This window comes from Schistocerca gregaria, chromosome 3 (genome assembly GCF_023897955.1).
Source record: "Schistocerca gregaria isolate iqSchGreg1 chromosome 3, iqSchGreg1.2, whole genome shotgun sequence".
NCBI classification, from domain to species: domain Eukaryota; kingdom Metazoa; phylum Arthropoda; class Insecta; order Orthoptera; family Acrididae; genus Schistocerca; species Schistocerca gregaria.
This window is the reverse complement of record NC_064922.1, coordinates 524,572,884-524,592,067: the sequence shown is the minus strand read 5'-3', so window position 1 is coordinate 524,592,067 and position 19,184 is coordinate 524,572,884. Positions and strand designations below refer to the sequence as shown.

The window sequence follows — 19,184 nt, the reverse complement described above, 5'->3', positions numbered from 1 at the left end:
TAATGCTTAGTGTGTGTGATCACTGTGGAGTAAGACTTGTACATGGCATCGGAGAGGTATAATGAAAGTTTCTTTTACTAGTTTTTAATTAAACAGTGATTCATCTCCTTAATGAAAGTTTATTTTATTGTTTTTAAACTGTGATTTTGCTCATTCATATTTACCTTGCTAACATGAAGACAGCTGTTTAAATGTGTAAAAGTGTGCTATGTGCCTGCTTGTGTTACAAAAATCGGTGTGCAACAACTGCAGCCGTACTGTCAATAAATGCTGAAGATGCTGCTGTTAATCATGTACAGGGAACGTCTATGGATAGCAACACTAAGATGAAAGCACAGGAAATTGTAGTTGCTTTGTTTTTCTTGTGTTGCTGTGGTTTTTGTGAGATGCCCAGATTTTTAAGCACCAAATGGCATTGAAAGTCAAAGAATCTGAGAGTCTTAGGTGTGCAATACCATATTAATGTGGAAATCTTATTGTTCGTAAAGTAGAAGTTTTGAAAAATTTCTTGTAAGCTACTCGAAACAGTTTAGCACTACAAGCATATTTGTGACACATGTGGGTGTTGATTCAAGAGGTGCAGGATATAAAAGTACAACCTTTAAAAAAACTTCAGTGTAAAATTTGTCATCATTATTCTGGCTGCAATGTTACTGGGGTGATCGTGTTAAAGCTTGCCACAATCTGATGGTAGCCCTTGTGTAGTCACCCAGTAGGTGAGGAATGTTTGTGTAAAAATGTGCTGCAAGCATCAACATGCCCTAAGCACGCCAAATCAGATTCATGTTGGCAGGTACTGCAATCCAATCCAATCCAGTCCATTCCATTCCTTTCAGTTGATTCTGCCTGCTGGAGGAATCTGTTGAGAGATAGAGATGATGTGCTCTGCACTATTTTGAAAGAAGGATACACTGCCAAAATGTTGCAATAGGTTGGAAGATTGTCCCAATACTGCACAGCTCTCAAATTACCCTTAGTTGTTAAGAGGTGTCCAATGTCCACATATAATACAGGACGAAAAATTGGTTGACTGACCTTCCTGCCAAGAGCCTCAGACCAAATGTCATAAGATGTGCAGTGGTACTTGGTAGACTAAACACCATTCTATGAAGATCACCAAGCAGCAGACAGGTCCTGCACTCATCAGAGAAAAACTGATGTAGTTGATCCAGATTTCATTCCATGTATTCCCTCAGCCATTTTCTTCATGCACTTTGTTTGTGGCATGTGCCCAGAGGCCAAAATGATGTAGTGGAGACTGTTGCTTAATGTTTGGGTAAATACATTCCTGCCATTTGCCTTCAGAAAGGCAGTGTGCAGTTGTATAAAGTTCTACTTGGGGCACCTGTGGGCCTTAATTTGTAGGTAGCAATCATCAGCTGGTGTTGTTGACTGGGAGAGACCGCTAAAAGGCAGATTTACAGTGTTTTGTCTCACAGGATACTGGTAGAGTGTTTGAGTGATATTGTTGCGGTATAAGGGGAATTTCCCATGCTGACAATCCTTCTTATCATAATGTTACAGTGCGCACACAATCTAAGCTCATAGTGGTCCTTAGAGACATCTGGACAGACTGATGGTACATGAGGTGCATGATCTCTCACACAGTTGGAGAGACAGCACATACTGCTGAACTGCACTATGAGTACTGGTTCACTTTCACCTCCTTCCACAGTTGTCTGTATGTAGTGATTTGCTGTGGTCAACAGTGCTGAGAGAGAATTTCTGATCAGTAAAACACGAACTACACAAGTTGTGGAGGGTGCAAAACTTCCTACCAGTTTATTGTGATGATTATCTTATCAAAGAGGACAGCTTTCACTTTTTTTATATAAATATGGTAACTATGGAAATTTTATCAAAGTTGTGAAACTGACATTCAGTTGATGTTTGCAAATTTAACTGTTGAATATGAAAACTGTTGGATTTGGCAAGTTGCATGAGCTTTGTTGAAGTGAATTACCATTTACTATCTGGTGTAACCAATTTCTTGTTTGATATTTACATATGAAAATTAGGGTACATCTTATCCAGTTGCTGTCACTTATTTTTTCCTACTCTTTTAATTTAGTTCATACCTTCCTGGTTGTAAAACCAATCAGAACTGTAATGTAAAATATTACACATTATTACTTTACTTTCTTCTTGTTTGTTTTAGGCTCCCAGAAGTCGCCACGTTCAAAGCGGCAAAGAACTACTTCACTGTCTCAGTCGTCAAAGAAAACGGCATCTGAATCAATACTTCGCAGTCATAGGCGCACTATTTACACTGCAGGCCGGCCACCGTGGTACAACTCAGCTGGTCAGCAAGTAGAACCCTTTGTGATTGGTAAGAAATGATGATTGTTAGCACTTTGATTGTTTTGTGTGAATACATTTTAACAAGTACACTATCTGACAAAAAGTGTGTGGACACCTGTCAGTGGACATTAATATGGGATGTGTCTACATTTTGCATTTATGGTGGTTCAGATTCTGCTGGGGACATTTCCAATGAGGGGTCTGAATGTCTGTGGAGGAATGGTAGCTTATCCTTCCTCAAGAACCGAAAGCAGAAAAGATAATGATGTTGGATGCTGGGGCCTGGTATGAAGTAAACATTCGAACTCATCCCAGCAGTGTTCCACTGGGATCAGGTCAGGACTCAGAGCGGGCACACCATTTCAAAAAAGTTGTCCACAAACAATTAGCTCTCTTATGCTGCTTCAACAGTGTACATAGTCACACTAATACCGTCGTCATCTCTGAACTGTACCTCTAATGTATGTGGTAAACAATGTTGTAAAACATGTTCATATCCTTCCAGATACTGTATTTTCTTAAGTACAGTAAGAGAACCGTGCTCTAACTGAAAGAAACATCCCCTTACTGTAACACCACCACCTCCATATCACACGCAGCAGGTATGCTCTCCAGGCTTTTGTCAAACCCAAACCCTTTCATCAGATTGCCTCAGTGTATACTATGCTACATCACGCCAAGTCACTCATTTCCATCATCCACTGTGTAGTGCTGTTTACACATCTCAAGCATCACTTTGTGTTGGCTACAGAAACTTGTAGTTGGAGGGACTGCGCGAACATTGTACCCCATTCTTTTCTAACTCCCTATGTTACACAGTGACTGTGCTAGCTAGTCTACTGCTGCCACTTCGGTGGCACGAGCGATTCCTTCCACTGATTTCATGTGTTTTTAAATTTTTTATAACCATCCTTCACAATGCTCAATTGTGCCTGTCTGTCATTACACAGGGTGTGTACGACCCGGGACAAATAGGAGATCCAGGAAAAACATGGGGAATTTTTTCATCCGGGAGAAAACTGGGAAAAATCCAGGAATTTTTTAGAAATTTGGAAATTCTTCATTGCTTTAGTTTTCAGTTAAATTTTTGTAATTTTGACTGGTAAGAACTGTTACTCTAACATAGGATATTACTGTATCCTGCTATTGCAGAATAATACTGCAGCATTAAAACATCGAGAGAAAAAAATGAAAATTAAATTGCAAAGGAAATGCACCATATAAAATAACACAGTGCTCGTACAAGCGTCTGCCAACAGCAAAATGTGTCAAAGGCTTTCAGAAAACTATGCAATGCTTCATAACAACAGATTACCTTCGATGAGTGTTTACGTCACAACTGTTTACATTAGATTCATTTAATCAGTTACAAGCGGGCTCATGGACACGCGCAGTTGAGTCGCGTATGAGTAGTACCTTCTCCCGCTACTGTGTACAGAAATGTGGCTGTTGGCTGTGTAAGCAGCAGTAGCAGCAACCAGTCACATGGTGCCCGGAAAAATTGTAGTGGTGCGCCCAAGCTGCCAGATTCACACGTGTGCAGCAGGCCGGATCTAGTGGGGAGAGAGGGCAAACCAGGGTATCTGAACTGGGTGGCAATCTCAGGAGGAGGGGGCAAATTCATATTCTTGAGAAGGGGGGCGGGGAACCTTGTTTCACAAAGCACCTAGAATCCAGCGCAAGTCGGTCTATCTATTATTCATATGATTTTGAAATACACTCCTGCTGGTTTTTGAACACATTCTAAGTTGATTTCTGAATGAATTATAAGTTGCTTTTGGAATGTGTGCATAGTGTACGTGATGTCTCTGCCAGGGTAATCCTCATCACATCTAGAAACAAATTTTCCTGTAGACAAAACGGGATGTGGCTATAGAGCGGAGTAAAGCTGAACCAGTGAATGCCAAGTGCTGCTTGTTTGTGTGGTTGATTGTTTGGAATGTTCAGCATTGCTATAATTACTAGCGAAATCATAGATTTCGACTGCCAGAGTGGAAATAAACGACTAACAGGAGTAACAGGTAAAAAAGATTATGTATTATTGTCTCGGTGTAACCAAGAAAGTGAAATTCTGATAGAAATTTTTTGGTCAGATCACTACATGATACAGGGCCAGTTATAGTCCCTGGTTGCCAGCCGGTCAAGTTCCATTCTGGGAGTAGTGCGGAAAACGCATTGTACGAACATGTAATAACGCCTGACCGGAGAATAATCACTGGATAACTAAACTGGTGATTGTGGCAGGGTTAGTGAAGTTAACTGGAGAATGAGTTTTGACAGTGGTAGCAATAGTCACAGAATTAGTGATAAGACTGTTTGTTAGAATGAGGAAGGAGAAGAAACGGGGACATCACACAAATTATGGAAGAATATGACAATTCCTAATTTATACAAAAATTTCATTCTACTACTTTCAAGTCTCGTGCATGAGAAACTAGAGCGTATGAATGAAATGTGAAACTATTTCCTAACGTAAAGCTTTTAGCTTGTAGTAAACCAAATAGGTATTTCATATTGGTACTTCATGAATTATATTCTGATGTATTATAAAAATGATCATTATTGCCAAAACAGTCTCGCGTATTTGGTGTGTTACAATTGCTGAAATATTAGAAATGTCTATTTTGTTTTCTCCAGCACAGTGTGACAAAATAGACGTAATGAGACCGAGAAACCCCTCCAGTGTTGGGTACTATTTGTATTAACAGCTTTTTTTCAGTATTAGACAACGGCATTTCTATTTTTCATATAGTAAAATGTTTGACAAACTTTGATAAGGTAATAATCCTTTCGCAGAAAGGAAAGCAGACCATGTAAAGCTGTAGCAAGATTAGAGAGAAAAATCGCTAGGACCTAAGGATTGAAGAAATGTGTACTGTCTTGCCAGTCTCTTGTCTTTACTGGTTTTAGGTGTCCTAGATTTAATTTTATGTCACACAGAAGTGCAAGTTATTAAGTAATAGGCAATGAAGAGTTCAGTTTTTCTGAAGAGTTCTTGTTCTCCTGGTTACAAATAATCTTATCCAGTATTAATTGCGAGGGCTTTTTAACAAAAAAAAGGGGGTCAGGATGTCAAACCGGCTGACTGGGAGCAGGAGAGGCACTACAGGACATTTTGATTTCCACTGTCCTGAAATAGTTTGATGGCATCCATTACAAAGTATACATGTTTGAGCTCCACAGAGCAAAATACAGTGGTGTGCAGTATAACAATGTTGTTTGAAGATGCATGGCACCTCACTGCACACTTAAGACCAAATAACGTGTCTTAAATTTCCTCAAAGATATATCTTTTATGTATCAGACTCTTCAGAAAGATGTGTGCTACAAAATGAACTAATTCTTGAAAAGATTTTTTTATGTTCTGATGTGCAGAGCAGTCTGAGTTATAGTTGGGGGGGGGGAGTGTAGTCTCAGTGACATGTTTTTTACATTTAGTGAATTTTCTGTTTCCTCTTCGTTAACTGCTCTCACGTCAAATGAAAACAAGACAGATTTCTATGGCTGGGAGCTATCAAGTGAATTAAAATACATTCACATAATTATGGAAGGGTAAAATATGTTGTTAGTTTCAGATTTTATTTCCATCTTTCTGACAGTCAAGCATTAATCGCATTGCAGAACAATGAAGTTAGTTTTGTCGGTTTGATAAATAAATTTGGCTTTTATTAAGCTTTCCTGGTCAATTTATTCCACACTATTGGCTAGTTTCAACTCTTTGCTGCATTTCAGGTGCACGTTTTCATCTTCTAGCACGTATGGTATTATGCCATAATAAAGAACCAAGTACTGGTACTCCAAGAAAATTTGTCCCGAAAACCATACTGAAAAGCTTCATATCTGGTTGAGGTCTACATCATTGAGAATGTGGACATACGAATGTGCACTGTAAGGCGAACTATGTATTTTAGTATGGTTCATGAAATTCTGACACTCTTGGAGTATCCTCTAATGTCTTATTCCTTTTATAACTTAATGTAAGATCTTTTAATGTTTTACACGTATGAACATATGGGCTTCCTGCGTCACTGTAGCTGCGCAAGCATGGTGACACCTATTATCTGGAGCTCTCTGACAACTGCTGAAATGAATCTATTTCTAACAGGTCACGGGAAAATATTGCAAATTGTTGTTCGGAAAGCGTTATTTTCAAAGTAAATTTCCTTTTACGCAAGATCAACTTAAATCGTAGTGTTTGGTCTCTTTTAAAAATCAACTCTTTGATGACGAGCCATTTAGAAGAATTTCGAGCCCAGATGATCAGAGATTTACGTCGGTATTAAAAATTTGCTGGCGTATTTATGTGATGTATCTTAAAGTGTAATATGCGTTAAACAGATCAACATTATAAGTGAAAGCTTAGCTTCTCTTGTAGCTTATTAATCTTAGAGACAAATATTATATGCGAAAGCTTTGCTTTCTTATAGCAACACTGTGTATATTAATTTAAACCATTAACTTATCCTGTTGGTGGATTTTGAATTTATACTTTCTTAATACGAAAATATTCAGTGTACATGTTGCTGCACATCAAAGATCTTTCCAAAATGTGTTTCTTCCCCCTGATTATCATTTTCTAAAGTGCCAAGAAATTCTACGCTGCTGTATTTAACCATATCCTATCAAAGGATAAGTTTTACAGTTCTGAGGGAAAGTATACTGTCACTTAACATGGCAAAAGTGTATTTTCATGTGGGAGAAAATGTATTTTTAACTGGGAGAGCCAGGAAAAATCTGGGAATTTTTTCTCCTTGTGCATGTATTCACCCTGTTACAAGAGGTGTCCATAATCATAATTTGTTGTGACTGTTTCTTTGTGTTTCGCTTCAGACACAACAGTCAGCATGGGCAGCCTTGATGGATTTGTTACTCAGGCGACATTCAGTAACTAGTCCATGTTCAAAGTCAGTGAGCTCACCTGATCTACCCATTCTGTTGTTAATGCTTCTCTACTGACAATATTTGAAAACTGATATTTGTTTTGACCACTGTATTTACTTTATACTACCTTGTGTGTTCCAACATTACACCACTCTCTAAGGCAGTACAAGAGAAACAAATAAAGGGTATGGTGGAAAAAAAAGATTGGTACAGTTACCATAAAAATGGAAGAAGCAAGTGCTCAGTGAAAAACGTTAATATAATGCACAAAATGCCCATTGTAAAAAAGAGGTAGAACTCCCCAAAATATGTATAACACATTCTTAGGCAAAATGAATTCGTCTAACATGGATACAAGGTATCCAATCTATGTTGTTTGATGACATTTGAGTGCAAACTGACTGACTGTAAAAATTGAAGTATTAGGTATAGATATCTTCCAGATGGCAGTACAATATGGTGTTAATGAAAACTGTTTTGAAATGTAGAAGTACTGATACAGTTGGTTAATAAAACATCGTTTTGACTAACAAATAATGTTATATTGTCTGTTATATCACCCTGTTTATTATTTAACAAATACCCATCTGGTTAAAGGAGACTGGCAAAAAATATCACTGCAAGATTGCTTCAATGTTTAGTGTGTAGCTGTTGCTACAATAAGTTATTAGAGTCCAACAGATGGCGACTTGATATGGTATTTCCTGACATAACTTTTGTTTATAGTAATTTTGTGTTTGGTTAATTAGTGCCAAAAAATGTAACCTTTCTGTAGCTTTTCATCTTTTTTATTCATTATATGTTCTCAGTTTAGGTACTGCACAGTTTTATTGTATAACGCTTCTATGTATTCATAATATTTGCTTTCGTGAGAAGATACTTAAGCTGCTCCCGAGTTCCTGTGTACTTTGTCTATCAGGTGACAGATAGCAGTTTATTCTTACATATCAGTGATCAGTCATAATTCTGTAATGTTTTTGAAAGCACTTAAGTCATTACAGTGGTTTAATAGTTCACTTATCACACAGTGAGCATGTTTTTGGTATTGTACCTGTTGGAACAACCGCATTTTTGGGGTTAGATTCTCATAAGACAGTGACTAGATTATATATTATGTGATATGAACATTATTTTGGAAATATTAAAAATAAATTAAAAAAAAACAACACCTTCCATTGTGCAACATACTAGCCACAGCTTATTGTCGCTATATTTTATCTGTTGTATCCTACTTTTATGTACTGTTACCTTGGCTTTTTGTATTGCTACTTCTATTTCAAGAGAAATACAACATAATTGGATTGATAAAAAAACTTGCTCAACAAGCAGTGGCAGAGGAAAACACAAACAAAGGCTAGAGAAATGTGTAAGCTTTCTGAGCCAGTGGTCCCTTCTTCTGGTGGAAGGATTGAAGAGGAAGGAAAAGGGATGAAGGAAAAGGACTGGAGAGGTTTACGAAGTGAGGGGAGTTCAGAAAAGTCACCCAGAATCTCAGGTCAGGGACGGGATGAGGAGGAGACACTAACTGTTGGGAACTGCACTGGACGAGAGTTCAAAAACCTGATAGTTTAAATGTGAAAGATACAGTAATAAGCAAGACAGAGTTTCAGCCTGTTCCACCATACATGCCATCTGGATTCTTCCCGTAGACAAGAGTTTCTCAGAACTCCACAGATGGCGAAATGGCATTACAACATGTTCTTGGTTCTCACCACCCACCTGACCATAATTTATGTTAATTATTTTCATTAATTTCCTCAGTCCAGCATTTCTTCTCAATAACTAGTTCTTTCTTCAATCACTTTTAGTTTTCTCTCATTTATTTCCTGACCTGTGTCTGTTTTCTCCCATCCCACACCTCTACCACATACACCGATGGGGGGAAAAAAGTCCCAACACGAAGGAGGAGTGGTGCAACATAAGTGAAAGTTGTTAGGCATGTTTCTACATTTGAAAGATGATGATATTCAGATTTTGTACCTGTCTCATACCGGTGGCACTAGTAGTGCAACTACGAAGAAGTCGATAAAGTTCACTTTATAAATACAGGCTTTAAACGGTTGTGAGCGTAAGGTACCTTAGAGGCACAGTGTGCTGATGTCAGTCAGGAATGTCTTTAAGATGATGAATATGCCATTAACATCAACTCACTAAGTTTGACTGAGGTCCTGTAACAGAGCTGTGAGAAGCTGGATGTTCATTTCACAAACTTATTGCAGAGACTTGGCAGGATTTAGCCACTATACATGATTGTTGGCAGCAGTGGTCATGGGAAGATATGGTTCCCCCCAGGGGGCTTGCCACTCTTGGGCAGGTTCGTGCTCGGCTACCATGAGGCCCCAGCCTTTTGAGAATCTTTTCCCTCCTGTGCTGCATATCTGTCCTCTTGCTATTCTTTTTCCCCCTCCCTTGGGAACAGGTCTGGTGTGTTATAGGGAATGTTCCGCATTGTCCGTCACTGACATAAGGACAATCTCACCATTGTTTTTGTTCCTTTTTCCTCTCCTTGTTTACCTTCTCCTATCCTTCCTCCACTTCGGTGTTTGAGGTTCCTCTTTTTCTTTTCCTCGCTGTGCGCTCCTGAACGCTGGCCCATGCGTCTGACATGTAACAGGTGACTGGGTAATGAGTAATTCCCAGTCCCAGGTCGACACGTAGGGTTCACACATACCCCTGGTACAGGCCAGCCCAAGGCAGGGGTGATTGCCTGAGCAACTACCTTCTCAAATTTCCAATTGGTCCTTCTGTCGGGTGTCTGGGAGGTGTGAACTATCACCTAAGGCGGGTGTGCCCCCTTGTGAAGGGGGCTTCCAGTTGGAAGAATTGCACCATCGGAGATGCTGGCAGTCATGGAGATTTTCTTGCAATGAGCCAATCGTCTTCACAATCGGTGTCTACGGCACATAAACAGATTGAGGCTAATGGTTCAAAGACCCTTCCAGCTGCATCACAGTTCCTTGTGGTTTCACGTGTTGAAGATGGTCAGTCCTTCGCAATGGTAAATCCATCTATTATTAAGAAAGGTCTTGGTGCAATTGCCAGCCTTGTGAAATCCTGATCTTATTTACAGAATAGCACTTTGTTTTTGGAGAATACTTCTGATTCTCAAGCACAACTGCTTTCTGCTTTGTTTCTCCATGGCTATCCTGTTTGTGTCAAGGCCCATAGAACTTTGAATTCTTCTCGTGATGGTATTTACACTAGGCTGCTTGGCGGTCTAACTGAGGCCAAAATCCAAACATACCTCTCTGATCAGGGTGTCGGTGCCATCCATCGAGTGATGGAAAATGTAGATTCCTCCTTAGTGCCCACACACCACTCTTTTTCTCACTATTGATAGAGTGGTGCTTCTGTCAAAGATCAAAGCAGGCTATGTCTGACTGTACATTCTGACCCTGGTGCACTGCTACCCATGTCATAATTTCAACCAAACTCGAATGTCTTGTTGAAACACGGCAAAATGTGTAACCTGTGGTAGGGATGCACCCGAGGGCAATTGTCTGCCTCCTCCTCCGTGCTGTGTCAACTGCAATGGTGATCATGTTGCCTCCTCGAGATCGTCCAGTGTATCTTGATGTGCGGGATGTCCAGGAGATTTGGTCACTCACAAGTTCTTGGCTAGTCGCAAACCCTGCGTTCTACCATCTGGCACTTACAGTGCTGTTCTTGCTACATCTCACTCCACAAAGGACATGGCAACACAGACATGTGACCTCAAATTAAGCTCTGAGATTATGAAACTGCCCAGTGTCAAGGTAGCATCACTATCCCTTTGTCCAGCTGTGCAACAAGCCATAAAACTTTTGTCTCAAGGGGTGAAGTCACCAGCCACACAACTGGCAGGCCAGAAAGGATGGGAGTAGTACTCTCATGAAGACTTCCTACGTCCCACCAGCCAATCAACACCCGAGTCTTCCTCTGCTAACCAGAAAGGCTTGAGGAAGTCAAACAAAGGCAAACAGTCTTCTCCTTTGCTGACCCAAAGATCCTCTTTAGCAGCGTCGCCACGTGACACCTTCGCCTGGCCAGCCTCTATCTTGCTGATGTACGCCACCAACCGTTTTTTTTTTTTTTTTTTTTTTTTTTTTTTTTTTTTTTTTTTGTAGGAGTCCGCAGACCAACAGCACAAAAATCTGATGCTTCTGTGGGCCTCATGGAGCAGGATCCTCCTCCCCCTGTGCCCTCTGGCAGTGAGTCTTCACAGGCTGGCACTCGGAAGCTTCCGCGGTGACACCCCTTGAATTTTTTCCTGACCATGGGTTGTCTACTCTGGAGAGCAAGAGCAAAAGCACATTCTCAGAGAAAGTTCTAAAGCACATTCTCAGAGAAAGTTCTCAGTTTCATATGAATAAAAACTACGAACCACAATCTCTGATCCCCCTGTGGGACCGGGGGTCAGAATAGGCCCAAGGTATTCCTGCCTGTCCTAGGAGGTGACCAAAAGGAGTCTCACTTGTTTCGGCCTGTATGTGATGGTCGCCTATCGGGTTTGGCCTCAGTTTTTCTCAATTCTCCTGAAGATCGAGCCAATTGGGAAAGGGTGCCTTACATGGTGCATTGTGTTCATTATGTGCTGAGACCTCTTGCATCCTTCCTTGATGAGGATCTGCACTTTGGCTCACTCTCCAGCTGCTGGGCAAGGTCACCCCCCCTGGCTACGTTTTCATCTGTCCATTGTGCATTAATGTTTTCTGTGTTGACAATGATAATGGACCTGTTTGCTTGGTTACACCTGATGTCCAGTATGTTAGCCAGTCTGTTGTGGTGGGGCTGCCACGTACCCTGTTGGTTGTAGCTGCCTGAACACACAGGGATCGCTCTGAAGATGCCTGTGCCATTAACTCCCCACGTATGTCAAGGAGTAGATGCTTGTTGCCCTGGGGCATCGGTACTCTCGGCAATGGCCATTATGCCAGGTGGCCTTTGCTGTGGCTGGGTGGTGCCCATGGGGAAGGCCCCTGGTCGGAGTGGGTGGCATCAGGGCGGATGACGCACGATGAAGCATACCACATCATCACTTGCTGGTGATCACACTAGCAGTCTCTAAGTGTTCAAAGTCGCAGTACAACGCAAGGAAGTAGGACACTAAATCATTCCCCTTCCTGGCACACCATGGGAGGAACGCCAGTATAAGGATGGCAGCAAACCTTTTTGTGCCGGTACCTCATATGTATGAGAGCTAGTGGGTGCTCCTTTGTTTCAATGAAGCCTCAGTTTTTTCTTGAGCATTTAGAGGACAAGTTTGGGGAGGTGAAGGGCTTGTTCAAAATGCAGTCAGGGTCAGACTTGATAAAAACGGCATTCTCTGCCCAGTCACTGGCATTACTAGCTTCTGACAGGCTGGGGATGTATCCGTTACCATCATGCTGAATAAGAGCTTTCCACAGGGATCTTTTGCAGTCCGACGGCAAGCTGTGCGTCAACTTAGAGCGCCGAGGTGTTCATTGCGTCAGACACGTCAGTAGGGGTCCGAGGGATAATCAGGTTGCCACCAGTGCCTTCATCTTGGCCGTCAAGGGTGACACATTACCCCAGAAGATCAAGGTGATGGTCTACTGCTGTGGTGTTAAGCCATATATCCCTCAACCAATGTGGTGCTTTGTGCTGGAAGTTCGGCCATATGTCTTCTCACTGCACTTCGAGCATCACATGTTGAGATTGTGGACGCCCATTCCATCCCGATACTCCATGTGCTCCGCCTCCCATCTGTGTGAGAGCATCATTCCCCTTGCTCACCAGACCGCAGGATTTTGTAGCAAGAAAGGAACATCGTGGAATATAAGACCCTGAACTGACTGACCTACACTGAGGCTTAGAGGAAATTTGAGCGTCTACACCCTGTGGCTATGACTTCCTCCTACGCCATCGCTATGAGAACAGTTGTAGCCCCCCTCAGTTCCACGAATTCTAGTCAGCTCTAATAGCCGGAAGGCTACACCTGCCCCCTTGATTATGGGGGCACTTGCCTCCCTGTTTCTCCCGCACCACCTACCTCGGGAGCACTGCCCATGCCAACCATCGGGGACACCAGTCCCCACTTCTCAGCCAGAGAAGCATAAGTTGTCTTTGGCTCCTCTCTCTAGGAAGGGGTTCCTTGGGTCACTCCCTTCTCACTTTCTGCTTGTGGGAAAGATGACGCTCGCCAATGGCTGAAGTGTCCAAAAGCAGCTGGTCGCGGGGACGACTTGGATGGAGTTTTTGTTTGATGCGATGAATGACATGTTACTCTAAATGTAGAAAAATGTAAGTTAATGCAGATGAGTAGGAAAAGCAATCCTGTAATGCTGGAATACCGTTTGAGTGGTGTGCAGCAGGACAGCCATGATTATTGAATATCTAGGGGTAACATTGCAAAAGATTTGAAATGGAATGAGCACGTAAGGATGGTAGTAGGGAAGACTAACGGTTGACAGGTTTATTGGGAGAGTTTTAGGAAAATATAGCTCATCTATAAAGAAGACAGTGTGTAGAACACTAGTGTGACCCATTCTTGTGTGCTGCCAGTATGTTTGTGATCCCTATCAGGCTGGATTGAAGGAAGACATCAAAGCAATTGAGAAGTGTGATGCTACTTGTGTTACTGGTAGATTCAGTTAAAACACTGTTGTTATGGAGATGCTTTGTGAAGTCAAGTAGGGAAAACCTGGAGGGATGGTGGTGATTGAGAAAATTTAGAGAATGAGCATTTGCAGTTGACTGCAAGAAAAATTCTACTGCCACCAACGTACATTTTGTGTAAGGACTGCAAAGACAAGAAAATATAAATTGGACTCGCTTGGAGGCATGTAGACAGTCGTCCTGTCCCTCTCTCCATTTGTGAATGGAAAAGGAATGGAAATGACTAGTAGTAGTGGTACATGGTTCCCTCTTCCATAAACACATAAAGGGTGGTGGCTGCAGCAACAGAGGTCAAATGCAGAAGTGATTACTGTGAACTTATGGGAAATTCTCATCCAATGGTAGCAGTAGATAAGCCTCTGCCAGATGAATTTTTGAAAAAACATTTCCTCCTTCCATTTTTGTTCCCCAGGATGAAGAGTAATGCAAAAAAGTGGAGTGGCTGATGGATTTAATTCAATATGTGCCATGTATTTGGTTGCAGAATTGAGCCCAGGGTCAAAAAGAGGTGAAAACTCCTCACACACTTTGTTGGATTTTTAGTCATAACAATGTGTCTACAAAACGTGTGATTTGCGATGAAGGTAAAAGAAATTGTGCAAAAATAGAAAACCTGCCACTGATACCACCAAATTTACATTTCTGATGATCACATCTCGGGGGTTCTTAGTCTATTTACATTCATTCAACAATTTTGTAGCTTTAACATTAAGACAGTAGTGAAGCAGATATGTCAAAAGTGGCCAGTTTTTGTAGATACGTTGATGTCTCTAAACCCCTGCTGTCAAGATTATCTAAAGGGACCACAAGGGAAATCATGGTTACTAAATCAAGTGGCAAGCCATATGCATGAAAAACATTGAGACAAAAATATTTTTCTGTTGATGTTATTTGCTGTGAGCATGATACTTGTGGTGGAACAAGCATTGGTAAAATTTTCACCAGTGGTGGTTTAAAAATAACTCCACTATCAATTGTTTAATTGATTTTACATTTTCCTCTTGTAATGAATTTACCTATCTTACAACAAAAGTTAAAATATGTAGTCCACTACATCAACAATAAAAAGAAATTAAACCATGATAATCAGAAAATCAGTTCACAGATATAAAGAGTGAGATGTGAGACTTGAAAGATCATAAGGTAGTAGGTAATGTACATTTGCATACACTGTTATTGTTGGCATTTGAAACAAACAGCACAAATGATTAGTGAGTACAGCTGTAAGATATCATTGGTGAGTAGACAGCTAAAGTGAGGAAAATGAATTCTTGGGTAAAGAGCAATTCAGATCTCTCTGGCTGAAATATTTCATTTGTGATCATTCAGGAAACATAGTACACTGGCTTTACGTTTATTTTAATTTTTATGTACTCCCTAAGAAGTCTTCGTGTAACCCCAAGTGTATGAGTGCCCCAAGCTGAATTATCAGTCACAACATTGACATTGGTGTAATTTTTGTATCTTGTTGTGCTGTCTGCCCTTCCATAATGTCCCATATAATTTTAATCTTATCACCTGCATTATAAATTTCTGTTGTAACATGCATATTGCTGGACATTTTAATGATTTTTCCTAAAAAAATTACAGTATTTTTCCAGAATAAAATTAACAAAGGATCTTGACATATTCTGGTCTATATATAAATTTCTCCTTTCTTGTCATGATATTTTAATTCCTGTAGTTGTCCATTTTAATTCCTATAGTTGTCCATGGCTTCCTTGGTTACTTTTTTCATTGTGGACTTTCTAGATAAATTTTAGGAAAGTTATTTTCAAATATTGACACAAATTACTATGGAATATGTTGACTTAGACATTAACATCTATCTTTCTATACATGCCTCATCCTATACTACCTCTTTTAACTTACTGTTATAACATTTTACCTCACCTTCATTAATAAGGCTCCCTGCTTTTATGAACATGCTTCAGAGATGTAAGGTGTACTTTGTTTATTTCTATTAATTGTGCATCATGATCAGATAGTTTATTAACAATTAGGTACAATGTTACCAGTCATGGTCCTGCCATCTTACTGTGTGCGAGTTGTAGGAATCTGAAAACTGATTGAAACAGCCAAATAATTATTTTGCTTCATTTTTCTGTCAGAATTTTGTAAGAATCTACATCAAAATCTTCACAAACTAAATGTTTCTTCTTGTCTGACAGGTAGTTAAATAATGCATCAGGATTTCTCATAAATAGCTGAAAGTTGCCTAGTGATTATCTGATGACTGTTAAAAATAAAATAGAGGTAATTCTGCTGTAACTCAGAAGTACGTGCCTCTAGAAACTGATCTACACAAAAACAGCTTCTTTCAATAATTTTGACCTTCTGCACAACTTTTACATATGTTGCAACTCCTTGTCTTTTCACATTAACTGTACAAGAAAATGATGCTAGTCTATAATACTTGATATTTAACTTCTCTATCCCTGTGGTCACATATTCTGAGGGGCACAGAATATTTTTCACTTCAGAATTTTCAACATATTTTAGACATAAAAGCTGCTCATCTACCTTGTTCTCCAACTCTCTTCCCCCTCACCCAATAAGAACATTGTTCTTATTAAATAAATTAATTTTACTTCTCTCAAAACTTTTATGTGCCTCTTCTGTTTCAGTTTCTTTGAAGGCTATCTGTCTGTAACCTTTCTCTAATCTAAAAATGTGCCCCTTTGACTCCAGTAATCGTAGAGATGTTGCCTTGTGTGCTTGTGGCCCTGTTTCCACTTTGTGCAAGCTGTTCTGTCCTTCTCTCTCCGATTCAGTTCTAGGCCACATTTGTGTATCCCCATCTCTTTGTTCCACAGATGTGGAACTTCTTTAGCCACAGTAATCCACTCAACTCTTTACACAGTTGACAGCTATGTTAATCCTTGGCTAATGATGGTGCTGCTAGACCTTCGCAAACCCAACCCGGGTGTGTGCTGCTGCTGCTGCTGCTGCTGCTGCTGCTCCTGCTCCTATTTCCTTCAGGTCACCTTAAATACCACACTCAGAGTTGCTAGCCAGACTGTTTCCTGTTAATCCAACTATAGGTACCTGATCGTCTCCTTCAAAGTCTGTGCTAGAGGCTGTATGTCCTGTCACTGGGCTATGCTTGGTACTGGGTTTCATGATGACTTGGCCTTTCTCCTTTTCTAGGATTCATAGTGGAGTTTTGTACTCTGATGCGAAAGAATTAAACAAGTTTTTGTCTTAAGTAAAGCAGGACATTGGTAATACCTATCAGTTATAAAAAAAATCAAAAACAGCTCTGTAGCCACTGCTTCTGCAAATAATTTTATTTATATTCAAAACTGTATAGTTTCTGTAAGCCACATGAAAAGCTGAAATGTTCATTGTAGAGGTTGACTGTTGGTAATACAGGGTGATTATAGTCAACTTTCAAAGCACTGTAGAAATAACACCACTGTTCAGAATTACGTCAAATTGCAATGGAATATTATTGGAGAAGGGAAAAACGTACGGCAGAAGGAAAAAAATACTGTGAAAATTGATAATTGATCAGAATACGTAAATGAAAACACCTATCATGTGCACGATCCATTGAAGTTGGTATAAATATGCTGGGTACACAGCCTTTCCTCCTTTCACGTCTGCGGCATTTACCGCGACTGTCTCAATGCGGGATCACGCTGTGCTTGTAAAGCTGTATTACAAGAATGATGACTGTGCACATGTCGCTCTGCAGAAATTCTGGACACTGAAGGGTTTGAAATAAGGTGTTGGTCTGATGGGTCTGGAGAAAATGATGCGGAAATTCGAAAAGATGGGTTCTTTTGGTGTGCAACCTGGTAAAGGGAGGAAACTAATTGATTTGACGTCAGTGGGAGCAGTGGCCACAGCAATGCAGGAGGAGATGAGTGGTGGTCGGAATTACTAGAATTATCAGCTGCCATTTTGCTACAGCCTGGCTGTCCCAATCATCTGATCTTAATCCGTGTGGCTGCTGGCTGTAAGGCTATCTGAAAGATGTTTTGGCAGTGATCTGGTTGCAAACTTAGCTGCATTGAAAGCACACATTGTGCAACACATTCTGAACGTCACCCTGGAAACAGTTTGATCAGTTGTGGGACATGCTTTTTCTTGACTTGGCAACTTGTTCAGTATGCTGTCCGCCATTTTCTGCAACATGTTTTGCATCAGTCACGCAGAAATTAATAATCCAGTTTGAATTTGATTGATGCTTTTTATGTGCTTTGGACCTCCTAGGACAATTTTTCCCATCCGATGTGATATTACCTTGCCTTGGTGGATGAGCTTATGTAACTAGCAGCCTCACACCTGTACACCCATGCACACTGAGTAGTACAGTTTAATTTCAAACGTACACCTTAGCCATTGTTGTATGATTCATTTGTCATTTGTAGTCAACCACTATTAAATTAGGATACTTACAGCACCCTCTATTACAACATTTTGTAACTATTTATTTTTCTTCTGTCATATGTTTTCCCCCGTCTCCAATAATATTCCGTTGCAATTTGACATCATTCTGACCAGTGGTATTATTTCTACAGTGGTTTGAAAGTTTAACTTTAATTATAATCACCCCGTATCTTGTAAACAGGACACTGTATTTACAGATGTAGGTAACTGTTTGGTATGAAAAGTTTAATCAAACAAATATTAATCTACCACTAGGAGATAAACAGCAGTTATTTAAGACAATTCAGGAAGAATAACCTTTTTTAAAGTATTGGTATTCTGTGTAACTTAAAAGGTTAACTTTAGCTGGCAGTGGCACAGTTTGGAACAAATAGTATTAATCAACATAGTGATAATTTATTGTTAATGCAGGATGCGGACCAGAACGTGTGTTATAGAAACAATTTTTTTTTCTTACCTCACTCATAACAAGTCATTGTGCTCAGTGCTGAGTGTCGTGACCCCCTGAATCAAGTGTCTCCATCCCAAATGGTTACCAGCTTCTCATAGGGCCTCCTGAAGAGGTAGACTGGAGATCTTCTTGATTTGATACATCCAACTGCTTGCTTGTTACTCTTCGCCTCAGCCTCTTGTGCTCGATCTTCCCTTCCATGATTATTTTCTCTAGATTTTCTCCATCTCTTCTCGTAATACGGCCAAAGAATTGGATAATTTTTTGGCTGGCACAAAGAAAAGAAAGACACGTAGCGATATTGAGTTGCTCAATAATGGAGACATTTGTTCTTCTTTCGGTCCAGTTTGTGTGCAGCTTTCTGCACCACCACCAAAGCTTAAATGAAGCAATGCACTGCTTGTCTCTGGCCATCTTTCGTAACCATAAAAGATGAAAGAAAACATGAGTGTTTCAGTGAATCAGACTAAAATAGTAATAGTGAATTTCTGGATGCATCTCACCCTTCCCATTTAAGGCATCTACAGTGTATTTT

At 40.3% G+C, this 19,184-nt stretch overlaps 1 protein-coding gene across 3 annotated transcripts in view; it reads left to right on the top strand.

Moving 5' to 3' along the window:
- LOC126353991 (uridine-cytidine kinase-like 1) overlaps nucleotides 1-19,184 on the top strand; it is a 105,606-nt gene that overhangs the window by 14,919 nt on the left and 71,503 nt on the right. For all 3 annotated transcript variants that reach the window (XM_050003296.1, XM_050003294.1, XM_050003295.1), the window contains exon 3: nucleotides 2,159-2,329. In XM_050003296.1, the coding sequence (XP_049859253.1) occupies nucleotides 2,159-2,329 (171 nt within the window). The remainder of the gene's footprint in view (nucleotides 1-2,158; nucleotides 2,330-19,184) is intronic.